Raw genomic sequence first — 23546 nt, forward strand, 5'->3', positions numbered from 1 at the left:
TTGAAAGTTGATCTATATCAGGTGTTCTTAACCATTTTGACCTCAAGGCCCAACTTTTCCACGACAGAGGGGCCTGGGGCCCACTCAAATATTAACACTACTCATAGTTTAATAGGATAAACCTTGCCAAACGATATCAAACAATATGTTAATCACAATGAATATTAATAACTTAACACATACATTTTAGTTTTAGGTCAGGCTACAAATCAAATATACTGCATTAGAATGGACTCATAAATATCTGACGAAAATATATTTGCATACAATTGTGCTGTGCTAAGAATACATAATCTAAATAAACAATGTTTCTTAACTAAACTGTCAACAAAATTAAATTACAGCTTCACCACTTTAGTCATATTTTTTGTGCCAAAGAATCTTCTCTGACTTTAGCTCCTGACTTCTTCTGTTTGATATTGTCATTACTGCCACAAGTGGTGGAAAAGTGTATTACAATTGAGTACCACTGCGGCCCATACGGACCACAGCTGAAAAACAGCCCTCTAGGGCAGGCCTGGGCAATTATTTTGACTGGGGGGCCACTTTTACAGAAAAAAATGTGTCTGAGGGCCGGTATATCTATTTTTAGGGACACTAATACAAAACTTCACAATAATGTCTGATTGAATGCTAAAAACGTTATGACAGCCTTAAAAAAACGTAATGGAATTTCAATTTTTTTCTATGAACGATAAAACATTGAATATTGACAAATTATGAATGTCACACCCCCTTTCGATCGACATATTTTACAATCAAGTGAAACGCAACAAAAATGCAACAAACAGTGAAATATGAACGCGAAAGGTACAAAATAAACCCACCTACAATCTGATATATCACTAAGCTTTAGAACTTTGTTGTGAAAAGCTCCTTCCTCGTCTGTGGAAACGCTTCCCGCCCACACTGCTTGGTGCCTCGTCTGAGCTGCTGTGACGCAGATTACCATAGTGACTAATTAGATGACCATAGTAACTAATTAGATTACCATAGTAACTGGTAAGCGCAGATTCCAACCTTTGAAATACTTTGTATAGTTCAAGATTTACGGACATTAGAAAACATCACTGCACATCATATTGGTAGCTACAGTTTCCATCTTAAAGATCTAAAAAAATTATTTGGGAATGTCCGGCGGGCCAGATTGAAAAGCTTAACAGGCCGCATGTGGCCCCTGAGCCTTAATTTTCCCAGGTCTGCTCTAGGGGCCCCTTGCGGCCCAACAATGGTTAAAAAACACTGATCTATATTTACGTTTTCTTTAATGTTAATAAGGATACAATGTTAGGCAGTGGTGTTATAACTATTTTTTAGACAAATGACACTATTTATAGTCGCGGCGGAGAGTGAGGTCGGGGGCGCAAAATGTTTTGTTTTTCCTCGGGGGGTGATGATTGATTGATTGATTGAAACTTTTATTAGTATATTGCACAGTACAGTACATATTCCGTACAATTGACCACTAAATGGTAACACCCGAATAAGTTTTTCAACTTCCACGTAAATCAATTCAAGGTACAAATTTATACTATCAGCATAATACAGTCATCACACAAGTTAATCATCAGAGTATATACATTGAATTATTTACATTATTTACAATCCGGCGGGTGGGAGATGTGGAGGGGGGGGGGGGGGGGGGTTGGTCTAGGGGGATTAGGTTTGGTTGATATCAGCAATTCAGTCATCAACAATTGCATCATCTGAGAAATGGACATTGAGACAGTGTAGGTCTGACTTGGTAGGATATGTACAGCGAGCAGTGAACATAGTGAGTTCAGAAAGCATAAAAACAAGTATATACATTTGATTATTTACATTTAATTATTTACAATCCGGGGAGGTGGGATGTGGAGGGGGGAGGGTGTTAGTCTATAGGGTTGCACTGGATCAATCCAGGAGCACTGGATTAAGCAAAGAAGTCAAACAAAGTACTAACATGAACCAGTTTAAGAAACTGTTTGAAGTCAAATATGTTTACAAAGTAGTGAGACCTACTGTACACTGTTACAATGTCCATTTCTCAGATGATATAATTGTTGATGACTGAAGCAGGGGCGTCACTAGCTTTTAAGGACAGGGGGGGCTTAGCCCCCAGGAGATGCACAGGATGCGAGCGAACGTAGGGCACGAGCACAAAACTTCCCAAACGGCTAACAAAGACTTAGCAATGATTCATTGTTATTATTATTATTTCAGTCGGTTTATTTTCAATCTGTGTTCAGTACAACAACAAACATGGGTTTGCACAGTGACATTTTGTTTACAGCATCAACAAGAAACAATTACTTGCATGATGATTATTGTTATTATCTACTGATGATAGTCATATGTGAATGAGCTCAGCTCCTGTTCTCCTCCATGTGTAAAGTAAGAAACACAGCTGATGCTCCAGAAGGAAGTAACCCCAAAGATAGCAAATGGTAAAAAAGAGTGCACATTTAACTTTATAAATAATCAGAACCTTAATGATGCATTTCAGGCTAACTAGCTAACTAAGTAGAGGCATTGTTTTAGAGCGGGAATGTCAACTTTTTGTCAAACACAGACCTGGTGTAAAGGGGAGCTCATACATTTTACTACAAGCAGTGATGAATACTTACTTTCTTGAAAAAGTTTCTTATGTCCATTCTGCATCCGTTCACGTTCTTGTTCTGCAGTGCTGTGTGCTAATGTGCTTCGTACACCTGCAGGACCGCAAGCAAGGTCGCGGAGAAAATGCGGACTGGATTTTGAGTGATGTGGGCATTTTCTATATGAACAAGTCCAAGGACCGCAAGCAAGGTCACATAGAAAATGCGGACTGGATTTTGAGTGATGTGGGCATTTTCTATATGAACAAGTGGAATGGATTGGATACCGACACACTAAAGGGGCTCTCTACCTTACGCTATGAAGTGAGGGGAAACTGAGTGAATAATGACAGGTTATAATATTATTTATTTAAACTCATATTCGAGCCACTTTATAATGAATATGTCGGCATGTATTTGTAAAAAAAAATTAATATATAATATATATATATATATATATATATATATATATATATATATATATATATATAAAACACCAGATTATTTAGGGGGGCTTAAGAATATTTTAGGGGGGCTTGAGCCCCCCTAAAATAGGCCTAACAACGCCAATGGACTGATGCTGATAGCAACCCAACCCGCCCCAAACCCCTCCGCATTCCACCCCCCGGACTGTAAATAATTAAATGTATATACTCTGATGACTGTATTATGATGATAGTACACATCTGTAGTTCAATCAATCAATCAATCACACAGATGGCTTGTTTTCAATCTAAAAAGTCTATCTATGTAGCCGGTACTCTTATTTTGAAGGCAACACGCCCAACCGGAAGCCTGGCTTTTTTAATGCGATTCAGCACAGTAAAGCCTTCATGCTGGCAGCTGGTCTTGAAATGTGTTCCGTTAATGAAGAGTTCACGCTGTTAAACTCTCAAAGTGAATAACTCCACCGCCGCTTTTTTGGGGGGGGCTTTTTTGTTGTCGAACTGAAAGCGACCACGTCAAAGAATGAAAGTGACAACCGGAAGTGGTTGCAAGACAACACTGGTAAAAGGAGGAGGGTCGCTGATGGTCTGACGTGTTGTGTGCAGCGTGGCTGGAAGTCAAGTTTGTTTTGGTTTTACAACAGTTTGTCGTCAACTTTTAAAAAGACAACCGCTTTGACGCTCAGGTGAGTTAAAGTCACATTTTCCCTCACGGGTCCGCGGAATTCCCCATTAGTAGCGCGCTAGCTACACTAGTTGGCTAGCTTGAAGTGCGATTAATTTCCTCCTAGCGAAGTCTAAAAAGAAACTAAAAGTTTAACTTTTGAGAATTTTTGCTGTAAAAAAAAACCGTGTAAATCGTAAATCGTGGCAGAGTTAGCTGACGTCAGTGAAACTTTGTAAACGGACCCCTCTCGACTTTACCGAGTTTTAAATATCCGCCCACCCGCTGCTGAGAAGATGCACTAAACGAACGCCTATTACTATTACCAATCATACACTGATTACTTTACACTAGCAATACATTTGTCTTACTTTAATGACCACCAATTGCAGAGGAGTCACACTTTAATGTGCCGCAATACGTCCAAAAGTAGAACCAAAAGAACACGGAAGACCAACGATGGCAAGTTTGACTGACAGTTTGCTTTGTGAAAACAAAGATTCGAACGTGGAACGTTCAGGTTCGTTTCGTACATTTCATAACGACGGCGTTGCTATACGCAAGATTAACGACACATTATTTCCTTCCTCTTTGACGATTGTGTTAGGAGTGGTCCGAATATACCTAAGTAAAGTGCGATTGCAATGCAAATATTTAAATAACACTTTTTGTGCCGAAACAACTTTCGTTTGTGCCGTTAACATTTTTAAGTTATTCTACAGACTCCCAAAATGCAACACGGAACGACACAGGAGGTCCTTCATACCGACATATAATGCATATGTTCCTTCTTGATTATTTGTATAATATATTTATATTATTCACATGTGAATAATGCTGTATATTAATTATTTGTCTATTGTGAGCGAACTGTGGTGCTGAATTTCCCCCAACGATCAATAAAGTACTTTCTATTCTATTCTATTCTACAATACATGTTCTATCTAGTGACGTCATCAAGCCACCCTCTTTAAAATCTCCCCAAACGTGTTCTATTCGTTTGTGCTGCAAAATTGTTTGGGCTAACTCGGGGGTCAGCAACCCGCGGCTCTCGAGCCACAGGCGGCTCTTTAGCAGCCGCCTGGTGGCTCCGTGGAGCTTATGAATGAAATAAGTTTATTTCGGTCATATAATCAACCATTAACCATTTTGTGTGACCAGTATAACAGTGCAGATTATACATATTTAACAATCATACACATTTACATACAAAAATAAAATAAAATTAAAGCTGCAAGCAGCGTTGTTCGGGCCCGCGTATTTGGCAGGTGCTAGTCCTAAGTGTCCCAATACTTTTGTCTACTTGTAGTCTGAAGTGTCCCAAGACTTTTGTCTAGTGTACCTACCTTGTCTGCATTGTGTGGGCACGTTGGTGCTTCCTGCTTTTAAGCAGCCATCTTAAAAAAACAGCATTGCAGCAGCATCAGCGCAGCGGGTCTTTGAAGGGTCATAAAATCAAAACCGGAGCAGTTAATTAAAAAGCGCTTCTGTTGTTGTAATCACAAGGGTTCAATGTCTCTCCTGTGTTAGTTTGAAGGCGAAACGACAAACGCGCTCAGACGAGTTCGTTTTTGAAGGAAGGTGACTGGTTTTTACAAAAAATTTGTTTTGAAGGGGGAATAGCAAACTTCCTGTTCATTTTTGCTGGGGGTAGTCAATTTATGAAATGTAGGTCTAAGTGAGACCTACGGAGAGGTTTTTGTTTCATGTCTCTCCGACCTTCCCAGTGGGAGTAACAGGCAGTTTTGTAATTTTTTTCTTCCGAGGAGCAGTTTTTTATCAGTTTTATTCAAAAATTGCTGTAGAGGGCAATTTTTAAATTTGGGGTTAGGTTTTTTATTAGATCGCAATTTTTGCCAGTCCTGATGTGTGTGTTCAGTTCGGTGAGTTTTGAAGCGTGTTAAGGGGGTCAAATTACAGCTCAAAGTGGCAAAAGTGACTATTTTTAGTACTTTTTTGTCTTGAAGGGGGAATTGCCAACTTCCTGTTGATTTTTGCCCGAGCATATACAATTATGAAAGGTAGGTGTAAGTCAGACCTACATAGAGGTTTTTGTTTCATGTCTCTCCGACCTTCCTAGTGGGAGTTACAGGCAGTCTAGTTTTGTTTTCTGCCTAGGGGGCGCTAGAGCGCAATTTTTATTTTTGGGGTTTGGTTTTGTTATCAAAAGGCAATTTTCGCAGTTCCTGATGTGTGGGTCAAATTTGGTGAGTTTTGAAGCATGCTAAGTGGGTCAAATTAGTGTTCAAAGAGGCGGCGGTAGAATAAAGAAAGAATAAAGAATAATAAAACGTTACAAATTCAATAGGTCCTTATGTCCCATTGCGGGCCCTAATAAATTAAAAAAAAATGACTGAAAAAGGAATAGGCTGAAGCCAAAGCTTATATTTGCCTATCCTAGACCTCCACTGAAAATAAGATTGTCTGGAACATCAACGTTAAAAAAAAAATCAATGGGATGAAAGTAATTGTTACTATATTTTATCATTTTCAATGATTTCACCTTTCAAGGTTTTCTTAAACCTTAACAAAGAACTACATGTCTTCAGCTCGTCACTGAACTTGTTCCACCATTTAACTCCTAAAACTGAAATACATTTGTATTTTATATTCGTTCTTACTTTACCTATTTCAAAAATCAATATCCTCCGTAAATTATAGTTTTCTCCTCTTAATTGAAATAATTTAAGAATACAAGCTGGAAGGCTGTTGTTCTTTACTCGAAACATCATTTCCATTGTTTTTAAAAACACAATATCTGAACATTTTAACACATTAGAACTTTTAAATAATGGATTGGTATGTTCATAGTAGCACGCTTTGTGTATTATTTGTGTATTATTCTAATGACCCTTATTCAAAAATGTATGGACATGGGGGAAAAAATGTGGTGAAAAATATGTTTTTTGTTGTAATATGGTTTCTGTAGGAGGACAAACACGACACAAACCTTCCTAATTGTTAGAAAGCCCACTGTTTAATATGTTTGTGTGTTTGCTTCACTGATGAGAGTATTTGGCGAGCGCCGTTTTCTCCTACTAAATTCACTGTTGTGTGGACTGTGACTCAACAGTTTCAGGGTTCGTACGTGTGCTTAAAAACCTTGAAAATGCTTGGATTTGAATGTTGTGTTTTCAATGTTTGAAAAATGCTTGAATTTTGGGTGAAGTGCTTGTAAATGCTTGGAAATGTTCATCATATTTCTCAGCTAATTATAAAATGAAAAAAAATTTAAAAAAAGTTTCCTTAAAAATGAAAGCTACACGCTTGCTCGGTTGGCTTTTCACGAGCCCTTACATTAGGTTGTTGTATACAGCTCTGTGTCTCCCCCAGGAGGACAGTGGTGCATCGGTCCATCATGCCGGGAGGTTGTCGTTTTAATGCACATTGGATGGAAAATGACAAATACAAACTTTGGATAAAACGTGGACCAAATCCACGTGTAGCCTGCTGTAGGGGTGTAACGGTACGTGTATTTGTATTGAATCGTTTCGGTACGGGGGTTTCGGTTCGGTTCGGAGGTGTACCGAACGAGTTTCCACGCGGACATATTAAGTAGCGTACCGCAAGTTGTGTAAACAATGCACACCGAGACACAACACACGGCATGCTAGCAGCGACCGGGCTACGAAAACATGTAAAGCCAGAGCTGGAAGACCCTCCTGCCTCGTTAAGATCTCCCGCTTGGGAACATTTTGGCTGCGCGATACAACAATGGAGGACGGAGGTTTGCCGACATTGTTCAGCAGCTGCTTCTGACAACACGTCAAACATGCTAACCCATTTGAAGCGTCACCACCGCATTCAAGCAGCCTCTCCTCGGCGATTCAGGCAGGGCTAAAGCAATAACAAATGTTTTTATAGCAGCAAATTTAAAGGGGAACATTATCACCAGACCTATGTAAGCGTCAATATATACCTTGATGTTGTAGAAAAAAGACCATATATTTTTTTAACCGATTTCCGAACTCTAAATGGGTGAATTTTGGCGAATTAAACGCATTTCTAATATTCGCTCTCGGAGCGATGACGTCACAACGTGACGTCACATCGGGAAGCAATCCACCATTTTCTCAAACACCGAGTCAAATCAGCTCTGTTATTTTCCGTTTTTTTGACTGTTTTCCGTACCTTGGAGACATCATGCCTCGTCGGTGTGTTGTCGGAGGGTGTAACAACACGAACAGGGACGGATTCAAGTTGCACCAGTGGCCCAAAGATGCGAAAGTGGCAAGAAATTGGACGTTTGTTCCGCACACTTTACCCACGAAAGCTATGCTACGACAGAGATGGCAAGAATGTGTGGATATCCTGCGACACTCGAAGCAGATGCATTTCCAACGATAAAGTCAAAGAAATCTGCCGCCAGACCCCCATTGAATCTGCCGGAGTGTGTGAGCAATTCAGGGACAAAGGACCTCGGTAGCACGGCAAGCAATGGCGGCAGTTTGTTCCCGCAGACGAGCGAGCTAAACCCCCTGGATGTCTTGGCTCACACCGTCCCTTATGCCACCGAAGATGATCAAGAGAAGAATATCGACCCTAGCTTCCCTGGCCTGCTGACATCAACTCCAAAACTGGACAGATCAGCTTTCAGGAAAAGAGCGCGGATGAGGGTATGTCTACAGAATATATTAATTGATGAAAACTGGGCTGTCTGCACTCTCAAAGTGCATGTTGTTGCCAAATGTATTTCATATGCTGTAAACCTAGTTCATAGTTGTTAGTTTCCTTTAATGCCAAACAAACACATACCAATCGTTGGTTAGAAGGCGATCGCCGAATTCGTCCTCGCTTTCTCCCGTGTCTTTTTCGTCGGTTTCGCTTGCATACGGTTCAAACCGATATGGTTCAATAGCTTCAGTTTCTTCTTCAATTTCGTTTTCGCTACCTGCCTCCACACTACAACCATCCGTTTCAATACACGCGTAATCTGTTGAATCGCTTAAGCCGCTGAAATCCGAGTCTGAATCCGAGCTAATGTCGCTATAGCTTGCTGTTCTATGCGCCATGTTTGTTTGTGTTAGCTTCACTATGTGACGTCACAGGAAAATGGACGGGTGTTTATAACGATGGTTAAAATCAGGCACTTTGAAGCTTTTTTTAGGGATATTGCGTGATGGGTAAAATTTTGAAAAAAACTTCGAAAAATAAAATAAGCCACTGGGAACTGATTTTTAATGGTTTTAACCCTTCTGAAATTGTGATAATGTTCCCCTTTAAGACCATATTGCATTAGAAACTAGATTTTGACCCACTTCTATGGTGGAAGAACAATAAGCCCATATATCCTCTTACTGCCAAGTTAGCCAGGCTGGGGGGATAAAAGTTAATCTGACGCTGAGTTGACTTGAAACTGTTTAATGTTGCACTTTTTATATGTAGAAGAAAACTTTTGTCTTTTTATTTAATCTGAGCAACAACTTGAGGCAGTTTAACGTTGATTAACGTGGACCCCGGCTTAAACAAGTTGAAAAACGTATTCGGGTGATACCATTTACTGGTCAATAGTACGGAATATGTACTGTACTGTGCAATCTACTAATAAAAGTCTCAATCAATCAATAAAAAAAACCACTTTATATGTAGAAAGGTTTCGCTAAGAAACCATTCTGAGCCTTATCTTATTTAGTTTTTATTTTATATATGTTGACCACATTAACCCTGGCAATGGACCCTGTGTGTATAGTATGTTATGCCATTGTTTACAAATTTGGTAAATAAATAACCAAAAAATGTATATTTTGGTGTTTTCTTACTGTACCGAAAATGTACCGAACCGTGACCTCTAAACCAAGGTACATACCGAACCGAAATTTTTGTGTACCGTTACACCCCTAGCCTGCTGCAAAGTATGCAAAAAGGAAATCCAGCTTTTTGCAATGGGATAATCGGCTTTCTCGAGTCATATGAAAGGTAAGCCACAGAGATTACTAGCCCTACAAGTTAACTAACGTTAGCTAAAGTTCTGTTTTCTAACCTTTTGGTACATGCTAGACCTAAACTGTGAGATCAGCGCTAGATTACATGTTAATTACGGACAGTTATTTGTCAATGATAAATTATGATGTTAAGAACTTCCCTCAATTAAAAATCGATTTGTTACCATAGCCACAGTTATAAGGCTAGATATGCTTAATGAAAGGTGACTGAGGTGTTGTGAAACAAACAAAATATTTTCCTTTAATTTATTATCCTTGTATTAATGCGGAACAGTTTTGTTGATAAATGAGTGAAATTTACATTTTGAGGGTGCGCGTATTTATATCACGTTATGCAGTTTACAAGCACAAATACGGTGTGAATCAATCCGTGCTGTTCGATGTCATTGAGTTCTGTAAGTCAGAAAAAGAACAAGAAATTTGAAAAACAACACAAATGGAGATATGTTTGCAAACACCAATGACATTGAATAGTCTACACAAACACTGCTTCGTTTTCTAAGTTCAATGTTAGGCTTAGGTTTTAGCAGATTTTCCGTATTTTTCCTGCAGACAGCATTTGGTGACCTCAGACAACAAGGCTATGTATTGATTCACACTGGTTTTCGCCTTTTGAAGGGTACTGGAAAAACTGGAAAATTGATCCCTGCAGTTTGTTTACATGTACATATAACTTTCTCCGACGGTGCCACAGAAAGACGTGTTTTATGCCACTCCTTCGTTGTCTCATTTTGTCCACCAAACGTTTTATGCTGTGCGTGAATGCACAAAGGTGAGCTTTGTTGATGTTATTGACTTGTTTGCGTGCTAATCAGGCATATTAGGTCACTGCATGACTGCAAGCTAATCGATGCTGACATGACTAGCTGTATGTACATATTGCATCATTATGCCTCATTTGTAGGTATATTTGAGTTAATTTCATTTCCTTGACTTATGTCCTCTGTGTATTTAGTTTATTTTGCCATGTCTCATGACACATTATCTGTATGTAGTATTTGCTGCATTTCTCATAGTTGTTTGTGTGCCATGTTGTTCCAGACCACAGCAAACGTTACCCAGTTTGCAAAAAATGTTAATAAATCCATTAAAGAAGACAGCCTGACGTTTCCTTTAACTTGGACACACATATCTATACCTTTGGCCATTCTAAGACAGTCATTTCCAGGAGTTATCTCACCCTCTGAGAAGTTTTACTAATGTTTTCCAATGTTGTAAAAATGTGTAGAATAAATATCACATTTCAACATTTCTGTCAACGAAGATTTGCGTAAGCCTGTGACACATCGTCATTTTGATAGTCGGCTAATTAAGCTGATATGTGTTGCCTTCATTATAACACTTATAGAAGTCTTTAAATTTTTTGCGGCTTCAGACGGATTACTTTTTTGTATTTTTGGTCCATTATGGCTTATTCGACATTTTGGGTTGCCGACCACTCCTTCTAACTATTATAGTTTTATTGTTTTTAATGTGTTATTATTCATTACCATCCTGCCACCTTGTCAACATCTCCCCAAACGTTTCCAATTTGTTTGTGTTATGGTTGTCCTGCAATATGTTTGTCTATTATAGTTTTTATGATATCAACATTTTATTATTCACAGGCACCTTGTCAAAATCTCCCCCAAACTTGTCCCAAACGTTTGTGGGGGGGGGGCAAGTTTGGAGAGTTTTTGACAACGTAGCGGGACTGGATGACATCACGAGTCAGAAGATGTATTTTAAAATGACTTAAAAACCGGAATGGCAGTGTTATTTTAATATTTGCAATGATTAGGGGGGCCAACTTCACACAGGTTCCAAACATTGCTTGTTCAAATATTGGTACCGGTATCAAATTAATACTTGCATGATGCCGTCAAATTTTCAGTTTTGCCTATATTACCCAGAAAACCTTTGTTACGCGTGTGTTTTATTTTAACTGAGTGACTTTCTTTGCCACTTTCCCGCCCAGGTGCCATGAGCAACGAGCTCAACGTGCCCATGGGGTCCCCGGCCCCGGGGGCCTCCGAGCGTGCCCCAGACGGCGGGGGCATGGACTACAGGGACTGGGTGCGGCGCAGCTACCTGGAGCTGGTGAGCTCCAACCATCACTCAGTGCAGGCGCTCTCCTGGAGGAAGCTCTACCTGAGCCGGGCCAAGCTCAAAGCCTCCAGCCGGACCTCGGCGCTCCTCTCGGGCTTCGCCATGGTCAGTCGTCTTTCAATGACGTTTTTTTATTCAACTTTATTTTATTGCATGAAGCACCATGGAGCTTTTCCCCCCAATGCTGTTCACTGTAAAACATTTATTGTCATGCTCAGCCTTTGGCGAAATACCTCAAATAATAGCCCGTAAAAAAAACCTAAAAGTGGCTATTTCTAATACTTTAAAGACTATAAAAACATTCCTCTCACAGTCAAACACATTTTAAAGTCAATATTTTGTTTACTACAAAATGTCAGGTCTTGTTAAAGCATCTTGCTACTGGAAAATGTGGAGTAACTTGACTTCACAGTGGATTCCCAGCTGCAGCATTCTGATTTTCCCCGTGCAGATATCGCCATCAAACTTTTTATGTGTTACCATTAAAACTGATAACAATATAGTATATAGTGGGGTTGTCACGATACCAGAATACTGTAGGAATTTCCATGAAATTTAGATACTTATTTGATACCACAATTTATAAAAAAAATTAAAAAAAACTGAACTGAAAAGAACAGCAGTGTTTTATAGTAAAAAATATATACTGTATATAAAACAATAATGTGCTTGATAAATATGCTAATAAATAAAAAGAACAGCAGTAAGTATATAAAACAAACAATATAGTTCTTAATCTTCTTTCTTTACGTGGTAGCGTGACATCATGTCATTTGTAATGGAAACAGAAATATAAAAAAAGACAAATATGTAGGTTTTTATTAGTTATTGGTATCAACATTCATCAGTATATTCTCTCTTAATTTTATGCCAGTTTTGCTCTATTTTCTACATCATTTTAATCAACTTAAATTTATAAATTAAATATATATTTTTAAATACAATATGTTCGCATACCAAAATATTAGTAATGTCCGATAATGGCTTTTTGCCGATATTGCGATATTGTCCAACTCTTTAATTACCGATACCGATATCAACTGATACCGATATATACAGTCGTGGAATTAACATATTATTATGCCTAATTTGGACAACCAGGTATGGTGAAGATAAGGTCCTTTTTTTTTTTTTAATTAATAAGATAAAATAAGATAAATAAATTAAAAACATTTTTTTGAATAAAAAAGAAAGTAAAACAATATAAAAACATTTACATAGAAACTAGTAATTAATGAAAATGAGTAAAATTAGCTGTTAAAGGTTAGTACTATTAGTGGATTAGTGAATGAGTGTAAATGGGGGAGGGAGGTTTTTTGGGTTGGTGCACTAATTGCAAGTGTATCTTGTGTTTTTTATGTTGATTTAATTAAAAAAAAAACGATACCGATAATAATAAAAAAACGATACCGATATTTTCCGATATTACATTTTATAGCATTTATCGGTCGATATTATCGGACATCTCTACAAAATGTTTGTTTCTTTACATACAATACCTGTTGTAAGTTTGCACACTTAACTCTTAAAATGTTATAATCCATACCATGTCTTTTTGTTTACCCATAAAAAAAATGTACAGCTATGAGAATTGATATAATAAAAGGCCACTAGGGGGCAGTATCTCACTGCAAGCACCAGAGTATGGTCAACTCGGGTTCAGACCATCTTCTCAATGTTATGGTCAAAAGGCATTCAGGACTTTGCCATCCAGCTGCAGACACTCAAATAAATTGCGCCCACTGGGGTGACAACAAACATTTATTCAGGTAGAAATATCACAGGACAACATTACAAAACATCTTTGACAGAGCATGATAGGCAAGTTTTTGTTGGTTAGACCGGATGTGAAGCGTAGCGCTTTTATTTTGAAGCCGGACGTATGTGATTGTTATGAGGAAAGACTTGACATATTTAAACAAAAGTCTCCGATTAAAATGACTTAAGACTTTCTCTCTACCGTCTTTTCTCTGCTGAGTTGTTATTCCACCGTACTAAAGCAGTGCGAGTAACAATCTACATTTCATGTTTTTAATGCACTCAACTGTAATGTAAACACGGACGTGACGCTCGACTTGGACCTGAGACTATAATGTCCGGCTGTCTTTGTGAATTTCTGCTCGCTATTTTCCCCGCTTCTGGCTCCACATTTACTGCACGCCATTACATTTCCTCAAGCTACGGAGCGGGCCGAGGGTCAAAAAGGAGTCAGGACGAAATAAAAATGATCGTCGTTAAAGGACCTTACAGTTAACGTGTTAGCGCCTTAACTTTGACAGCCCTAATTTGAACAAAATAAAAGCATGCTTCATTGTAAGTTGATGAGCTGGAGTGTATTTAAACCCAAAATTAAGCATTTTATTATGGTTTATTTTGTCAGAACGACAGCAATTGCATGCATCCGGGCACAGCTGCACACGTCCATGGTAGCAAACATGGCGCCTGTTGTTTAGTTGGCCGTACGCTTTATACACGACTCTGGCAAACACTTCCCCCTTCCATTTCTGTTACGGTCAAGTGTCTCCAAAGGGTGAGTACTTTTACTTTATTTTAGTCATTTTTAATACCGTAGTTTAACATGTTAATGTTTTTTTAATTTGTATGGAAGTAAATGGGGCGGTATAGCTCGGTTGGTAGAGTGGCCGTGCCAGCAACTTGAGGGTTCCAGGTTCGATCCTCGCTTCCGCCATCCTAGTCACTGCCGTTGTGTCCTCGGGCAAGACACTTTACCCACCTGCTCCCAGTGCCACCCACACTGGTTTAAATGTAACTTAGATCTTGGGTTTCACTATGTAAAGTGCTTTGAGTCACTAGAGAAAAAGTGCTATATAAATATAATTCACTTAACTTCACTTCACTACTAAATCATGTTAAAACTGGAAGAGGCAATTCCTGAAGGAATTGCGTGTGAATGCTCCAATGCTGAAGTTGAATTGAAATGCTGATAGAATGTAATATGAATGTAAAATGGCCAATTCATTTTGAATGGGGAAAATGCAAAAAAAAAGAAAAAAAAAAGGAATCAATTCATTTTGAATGGGGAAAATGCCAAAAAAAAAAAAAAGGAATCATGGGAAATCCGGGAATTTTTTTTGAATTGTTGAAGTAGAGCACACAATTCCTGAACAGGCTGAATATTTTGAAATTGGAACATTTTGAATCAGATGAAAAATGTGGAAGTTGTGGAACTTTGAAGAATGTCCCATTCATTTCAATGGGAATTTCCGAAAAAATTGGGGATTTCGGGAAAAGCAGGAATTTTTTTTAAAATGATAGAACACTTTAATGGTCTGAATGAGTTGAAATGGTTGGTGTTGAAATTTTTCAAATCGGTCGAGAAATGTTGAAGTATGAACATGTTGAATGGGGACGGCGTGGAGAGGTTGGGAGAGTTGCCGTGCCAGCAACCTGAGGGTTCCTGGTTCGATCCCCACCTTCTAGCAACTTCGTCATGTCCGTTGTGTCCTTGAGCAAGACACTTCACCCTTGCTCCTGATGGGTCGCGGTTACCCTTGCATGGCAGCTCCCGACCATCAGTGTGTGAATGTGTGTGTGAATGGGTGAATGTGGAAATAGTGTCAAAGCGCTTTGAGTACCTTGAAGGTAGAAAAGCGCTATACGAGTATAACCCATTTACCATTTACCATTGAATTGAGAAATGGTATTACGGAATTCCTACAATTTCGGGAAAACCGGGAATTTTTCTATTTCAAATCGACTTTGTCTTTTGCCCTGATTAAGAGGAATGTTTTGACGGTGGAACGGTTGAAATTCGTTGAAAAATGTGGAAAGAGTAGTCACCAGAAAAAAGGGTGGAAATAGGGCTTTGGAAAAGCAGGAATTCTGGAAATTCCTGGAATTTTATTGAACTTGGAAAAATAATGGGTTATACTTGTATAGCGCTTTTCTACCTTCAAGGTACTCAAAGCGCTTTGACACTATTTCCACATTCACCCATTCACACACACATTCACACACTGATGGTGGGAGCTGCCATGCAGTGTGTGATAGCCAGCTCCAGCTCCAGATTTTAATATTCACACCTGCTGTCCAGATGAGCCGCTTTCCAGGAGCTTCCTGAATATAATCGACTCATTTAACTTTGTACAGTCTGTGTGTGGTTCTACACATGAACGCGGGCATACACTCGATTTAGTGCTCTCGTATGGTTTGTGTGTTTTTAATTTGGACATTTGCGACGCTGTGTTCTCTGATCACATGCCGATCCTGTTTGATATTGCCACGCAGTGTCCAGTTAAATTGTGCGCACCGCCCCAACGCTCTCGCATGTTTAATTCTTCGTCTCCTGCTCGGTTCTCCTCTATTTTTTTGACTCTTTGTGATGATAATTCTGCAGCATCTGTGTGTCTGAATACTGAAGAGTTGGTTTCTGGGTTCAACTCTATCTGTTCACAAACACTGGACACGATCGCGCCTTTCAAATGCCGCCGCGCTAAAGCCACGCCTCAACCCTGGTTGAATGACGTCACTCGGGCTGCCAGGCGCGTATGTAGAAAAGCAGAGAGAAAATGGAAAAAAGACAGGCTGCATGTGTCCTTTGCCATTTTTAAAGAAAGCCTGTTTTCCTTTCAGATGACTGTAAAAGCAGAAATGAATATATATCTATCTCAGATTATATCTTCTAACTGTAACAACCCCAGAGTTCTGTTTAAAACTATTAACACTGTCATTGATGCTCCCAAATCTGCTGGTTTTGATGCTTCTTTTGAATTCTGTGAAAATTGTCTCCATTTTTTCACTGACAAAATTGTGTCAACTAGAGCCAGTCTATCTCAGCCTTCATATGACCCTTCTGTTCCCCTGCATTTCTCTTCTGTTTTCCATCAGTTTGAGCCGGTGTCCTTTTCTTTTTTAAGTGACACAGTTAGTCATATGAAGCCCTCTGGTTCTCCTGCAGATGCCCTCCCACCTCGCCTGTTTAAGGAGGTACTTGCTACTATTGGATCAAGTGTCCTTAACATTATCAATAGTAGCCTCTCTTCTGGAATAGTTCCAGTAGAGTTTAAACATGCAGTGGTACGACCTCTACTTAAAAAACCCAGCCTCGACCCCTCTCTCCTCTCTAACTTCAGACCTATCTCTAATCTTCCATACATTTCCAAAATATTAGAGAAGGTTGTCTACAGTCAGTTGCTGCCCTTCTTAGAGGATAATGGTATCACTGAGCTGTTCCAGTCCGGTTTTAAAGCCCTCCACAGCACAGAGTCAGCGCTTCTAAAAGTTTTTAACGATATCCTCCTGTCCACTGATTCTGGTAAATATGTTGTCCTGGTGCTTTTAGATCTGTCTGCTGCGTTCGACACCGTCGACCACGCCACCTTAATCACTCGTCTTGAGAACTGTGTGGGCATTAAGGGCGCCGCCCTCAACTGGTTCCGGTCGTACCTAACCGACAGGAGTTTTTGTGTAAAAGTAGACAGTTTTATGTCGTCCACAGCTCCTTTACCACATGGGGTCCCCCAGGGTTCAATCCTTGCCCCAATTTTATTTGCGCTTTACCTTCTCCCCCTTGGTTCTATTTTTAGGAAGTACAGTATTGCATTTCATTTTTATGCCGATGATTGCCAGATTTATTTTCCCATGGCACAAAATAACACGGTTCAAAGTCTTATTGACTGCCTGCACGACATCAAAGTCTGGCTTTCAGCTAACCTCCTGAGCCTAAATGAAGACAAAACAGAAGTTATGTTGTTCGGTCCAAGTCGCTCTCCCTCCCCCAACGTTGACCTCGGCACTCTGACCCCGTATCTCAGCGACTCTGTCACAAACCTGGGGGTAAAGTTTGACTCAGATTTTAAATTCGAAAAACAAATCAGCAGCGTCGTTCAAAAAAGCTTTTATCAATTACGCCAAATAGCGAAAGTGAAACCGCTTTTATCAAGACATGATCTTGAGAAATTAATCCACGCTTTTATCTCGACTCGTCTTGATTACTGTAATGCCCTGTATGTTGGCATTAGCCAGGCCTCCCTCGCCCGCCTGCAGCTCGTGCAGAACTCTGCTGCTCGTCTGCTAACACAGACCCGCAGACGTGAGCACATCACCCCTATTTTAGCGTCCCTTCACTGGCTCCCTGTGCGTTACCGAATACATTTTAAACTCCTTTTATTTGTTTTTAAATGTCTAAACAACCTCGCGCCAACCTATCTCTCCGACCTCCTTCAGCCTTACTGCCCCACCCGATCCTTAAGATCAGCCGATCAGCTGCTGTTGACGGTCCCTGACACAAGGCTGAAGCTTAGAGGTGACAGAGCTTTCGCCGTTGCTGCTCCCAAGCTCTGGAACGACCTACCCCTGAGTGTTAGACAAGCCTCCTCTCTTCCTGTTTTTAAATCTCTCTTAAAAACATACTTTTATTCCATGGCTTTTAACACTGAGTGATATCCATCCTGCAATGGCGCCCCATAATACACCTGCTGTGATCCTGTTTTTATGTTTTTATGTTTTTATTAATTCTATTTTAATTATTTATTTTTTATCATGTTCTGTTTGTGTTGTGTTGTGTTTGCTCGGTACTCGTTTTATCTTTTAACCTGCTCATTGTACAGCACTTTGGCTACCCCTGTGGTAAATTTTAAATGTGCTTTATAAATAAAGTTGATTTGATTTGATTTGATAACACTACGTGAGTTGTGTGGACCTCTGTCGTCTGTTGTCCTCTGTTTTTTTTAAACATTTTGATTTCTATTTACTGTTTTACCGTATTTTTCGGACTATAAGTCGCAGTTTTTTTCATAGTTTGGCCGGGCTCCAGTGCGACTTACAGTATATATGTTTTTTTCCTTCTTTATTATGCATTTTCGGCAGGTGCGACTTATACTCCGAAAAATACGGTAATTGGTTTTACCCTTTAAAATCATTTTTAATCATATTTATTTTTAGGGATGTCCGATAATGGCTTTTTGCCGATATCCGATATTCCGATATTGTCAAACTCTTTAATTACCGATACCGATATCAACTGATATATACAGTTGTGGAATTAACACATGCATCCATCCATCCATCCATCTTCTTCCGCTTATCCGAGGTCGGGTCGCGGGGGCAGCAGCCTAAGCAGGGAAGCCCAGACTTCCCTCTCCCCAGCCACTTCGTCCAGCTCTTCCTGTGGGACCCCGAGGCGTTCCCAGGCCAGCCGGGAGACATAGTCTTCCCAACGTGTCCTGGGTCTTCCCCGCGGCCTCCTACCGGTCGGACGTGCCCTAAACACCTCCCTAGGGAGGCGTTCGGGTGGCATCCTGACCAGATGCCCGAACCGCCTCATCTGGCTCCTCTCGATGTGGAGGAGGAGCGGCTTTACTTTGAGCTCCCCCCGGATGGCAGAGCTTCTCACCCTATCTCTAAGGGAGAGCCCCGCCACCCGGCGGAGGAAACTCATTTCGGCCGCTTGTACCCGTGATCTTGTCCTTTCGGTCATAACCCAAAGCTCATGACCATAGGTGAGGATGGGAACGTAGATCGACCGGTAAATTGAGAGCATTGCCTTCCGGCTCAGCTCCTTCTTCACCACAACGGATCGATACAGCGTCCGCATTGCTGAAGACGCCGCACCGATCCGCCTGTCGATCTCACGATCCACTCTTCCCTCACTCGTGAACAAGACTCCGAGGTACTTGAACTCCTCCACTTGGGGCAAGATCTCCTCCCCAACCCGGAGATGGCACATAACACATTGTTTAACAAATTAACACATTGAATTGAATTAACACATTGTTATGCCTAATTTGGACAACCAGGTATGGTGAAGATAAAGTACTTTTAAAAAAAATTCATAAGATAAATAAATTAAAAACATTTTCTTGAATAAAAAAGAAAGTAAAACAATATAAAAACAGTTACATAGAAACTAGTAATTAAAGAAAATTAGTAAAATTAACTGTTAAAGGTTAGTACTATTAGTGGACCAGCAGCACACACAATCATGTGTGCTTACGGACTGTATCCCTTGCAGACTGTATTGATATATATTGATATATAATGTAGGAACCAGAATATTAAAGGCCTACTGAAACCCACCACTACCGACCACGCAGTCTGATAGTTTATATATCAATGATGAAATCTTAACATTGCAACACATGCCAATACGGTTAGTTTACTAAAGTGCAATTTTAAATTTCGCGCGAAATATCCTGCTGAAAACGTATCGGTATGATGACGTCTGCGCGTGACGTCACGAATTGTAGAGGACATTTTGGGACAGCATGGTGGCCAGCTATTAAGTCGTCTGTTTTCATCGCAAAATTCCACAGTATTCTAGACATCTGTGTTGGTGAATCTTTTGCAATTTGTTCAATGAACAATGGAGACAGCAAAGAAGAAAGCTGTAGGTGGGAAGCGGTGTATTGCGGCCGACTGCAGCAACACAAACACAGCCGGTGTTTCATTGTTTACATTCCCGAAAGATGACAGTCAAGCTTTACCATTGGCCTGTGGAGAACTGGGACAACAGAGACTCTTACTTTGAGTTGGATACGCAGACACGGTACCGTGAGTACGCATGCAGCTGCGGCTTCCAAACATTTGATCGCTTGCCCGTACGTGCGTGCCGCTATGTGCATGTCACGTACGTAACTTTGGGGACTTTGGGGAAATATATGTGCTGTATGAACTTTGGGGAGGTGAACGGTACTTTGGGCTGTGGGATTGAGTGTGTTGTGCAGGTGTTTGAGTTGTATTGGCGGGTTATATGGACGGGAGGGGGGAGGTGTTTGTTATGCGGGATTAATTTGTGGCATATTAAATATAAGCCTGGTTGTGTTGTGGCTAATAGAGTATATATATGTCTTGTGTTTATTTACTGTTTTAGTCATTCCCAGCTGAATATCAGGTCCCACCCGCCTCTCACAGCATCTTCCCTATCTGCCCTCTAGTCCTTCACTCTCACTTTCCTCATCCACAAATCTTTCATCCTCGCTCAAATTAATGGGGAAATCGTGGCTTTCTCGGTCCGAATCGCTCTCGCTGCTGGTGGCCATGATTGTAAACAATGTGCAGATGTGAGGAGCTCCACAACCTGTGACGTCACGCTACTCGTCTGCTACTTCCGGTATCAGCGACCAAAAGTTGTGAACTTTATCGTCGATGTTCTCTACTAAATCCTTTCAGCAAAAATATGGCAATATCGCGAAATGATCAAGTATGACACATAGAATGGACCTGCTATCTCCGTTTAAATAAGAAAATCGCATTTCAGTAGGCCTTTAATAACAGAAAGAAACAACCCTTTTGTGTGAATGAGTGTGAATGGGAGAGGAAGGGTTTTTGGGTTGGTGCACTTATTGTAAGTGTATCTTGTGTTTTTTATGTTGATTTAATAAAAAAAACAAAAAAAACAAAACCGATACCGATAATAAAAAAAACGATACCGATAATTTCCGATATTACATTTTAACGCATTTATTATCGGACACCTCTATTTATTTTTATATATATATATATATATATATATATATATATACATATATATATATATATATATATATTTATTTTTTTTATATACAGGTAAAAGCCAGTAAATTAGAATATTTTGAAAAACTTGATTTATTTCAGTAATTGCATTCAAAAGGTGTAACTTGTACATTATATTTATTCATTGCACACAGACTGATGCATTCAAATGTTTATTTCATTTAATTTTGATGATTTGAAGTGGCAACAAATGAAAATCCAAAATTCCGTGTGTCACAAAATTAGAATATTACTTAAGGCTAATACAAAAAAGGGATTTTTAGAAATGTTGGCCAACTGAAAAGTATGAAAATGAAAAATATGAGCATGTACAATACTCAATACTTGGTTGGAGCTCCTTTTGCCTCAATTACTGTGTTAATGCTCAGGAAACAGAGTGGACCGACACCAGCAGATGACATGGCACCCCAAACCATCACTGATGGTGGAAACTTTACACTAGACTTCAGGCAACGTGGATCCTGTGCCTCTCCTGTCTTCCTCCAGACTCTGGGACCTCGATTTCCAAAGGAAATGCAAAATTTGCATGGTTGGGTGATGGTTTGGGGTGCCATGTCATCTGCTGGTGTCGGTCCACTCTGTTTCCCGAGATCCAGGGTCAACGCAGCCGTCTACCAGCAAGTTTTAGAGCACTTCATGCTTCCTGCTGCTGACCTGCTCTATGGAGATGGAGATTTCAAGTTCCAACAGGACTTGGCGCCTGCACACAGCGCAAAATCTACCCGTGCCTGGTTTACGGACCATGGTATTTCTGTTCTAAATTGGCCCGCCAACTCCCCTGACCTTAGCCCCATAGAAAATCTGTGGGGTATTGTGAAAAGGAAGATGCAGAATGCCAGACCCAAAAACGCAGAAGAGTTGAAGGCCACTATCAGAGCAACCTGGGCTCTCATAACACCTGAGCAGTGCCAGAAACTCATCGACTCCATGCCACTCCGCATTAACGCAGTAATTGAGGCAAAAGGAGCTCCAACCAAGTATTGAGTATTGTACATGCTCATATTTTACATTTTCATACTTTTCAGTTGGCCAACATTTCTAAAAATCCCTTTTTTGTATTAGCCTTAAGTAATATTCTAATTTTGTGACACACGGAATTTTGGATTTTCCTTTGTTGCCACTTCAAATCATCAAAATTAAATGAAATAAACATTTGAATGCATCAGTCTGTGTGCAATGAATAAATATAATGTACAAGTTACACCTTTTGAATGCAATTACTGAAATAAATCAAGTTTTTCAAAATATTCTAATTTACTGGCTTTTACCTGTGTGTGTATATATATATTGGTTTTATATTTATTTATTTTGTTTGTCATTGGTGGAGCTAAGGATAATATTTGAATATGGTTTTTAATATTGTTGTGCAGCACTTTGGAAACATTTTGTTTAAATGTGCTATATAATTAAAGTGGATTGGATTGCAAACCATATGATACAATAAATACATGTTTTATGATAGTCTCACTAATGGAATAGATTTTTTTTTCTATTTCCTGTGTGTTTTTTGGTGTTAATATTGAGTGCTTAGCAGCTAAGAGTGTTAAAATGGAGTTATGTCATTGAGGTTTTATGACGGTGACAGTTTGAGGCTGGAACAGACCATTTCATTGCCAGGATTCTCTCTGGGAAAAGTGTTGAGGTGTGTGTGCTGTGCAGGTGGCCATGGTGGAGGTGCAACTGGAGATGGACTACCGCTACCCGCTGGCGCTCCTCATCGCCTTCAGCGTGTGCACCACCGTGCTGGTGGCGGTGCACCTGTTTGCGCTCCTCATCAGCACGTGCATCCTGCCCAACGTGGAGGCGGTCAGCAACATCCACAACCTCAACTCGGTCAGCGAGTCGCCGCACGAGCGCATGCACCACTACATCGAACTGGCCTGGGGCTTCTCCACGGCGCTGGGCATCCTCCTCTTCCTCGCCGAGGTGGTGCTCCTCTGCTGGATCAAGTTCCTGCCCGTCAAAACCACGCCGGCGCCCGCCGCCTCGGACGCGGGGAACAAGGGCTGGCAGGCGGCGCTGGCCTCCACCATCATCATGGTGCCCGTGGGCCTCATCTTCGTGGTGTTCACCATCCACTTCTACCGCTCGCTGGTGCGCCACAAGACGGAGCGCCACCACCAGGAGATCGAGGAGCTGCACAAGCTCAAAGTGCAGCTGGACGGCCACGAGCGAGGCCTGCAGGCCGTGTGAGGTCACGTGACCGGACTGGCGCTCTTCCCCCTTATTGGTGAATTTACAAACACATGCCAACATGGCCGACTGCTTATTTCCTGTTGCGCACTCAGGAAGCAAACATTAATTACAGTTATTGACGTGTAAGAACGATGCTCCGCTC

At 40.4% G+C, this 23546-nt stretch overlaps 1 protein-coding gene across 2 annotated transcripts in view; it reads left to right on the forward strand.

Moving 5' to 3' along the window:
* The first annotated feature begins 3366 nt into the window (after positions 1-3366).
* The window catches only part of orai2 (ORAI calcium release-activated calcium modulator 2), a 20795-nt gene continuing 615 nt past the window's right edge, over positions 3367-23546 (forward strand). The window contains exons 1-3 of one of the 2 annotated variants that reach the window (XM_072913765.1): positions 3367-3708; positions 11586-11821; positions 22868-23546. The exon at positions 22868-23546 is cut by the window's right edge and continues 590 nt beyond it. In XM_072913765.1, the coding sequence (XP_072769866.1) occupies positions 11591-11821; positions 22868-23401 (765 nt within the window). In that variant the 5' untranslated portion in view covers positions 3367-3708; positions 11586-11590 and the 3' untranslated portion in view covers positions 23402-23546. Of the gene's footprint in view, positions 3709-3868; positions 4207-11585; positions 11822-22867 lie in introns of those variants that run through there. The other variant, XM_061962806.2, reaches the window with a different exon arrangement.

The sequence above is a fragment of the Nerophis lumbriciformis genome, linkage group LG09 (genome assembly GCF_033978685.3).
Source record: "Nerophis lumbriciformis linkage group LG09, RoL_Nlum_v2.1, whole genome shotgun sequence".
Lineage (NCBI taxonomy): Eukaryota > Metazoa > Chordata > Actinopteri > Syngnathiformes > Syngnathidae > Nerophis > Nerophis lumbriciformis.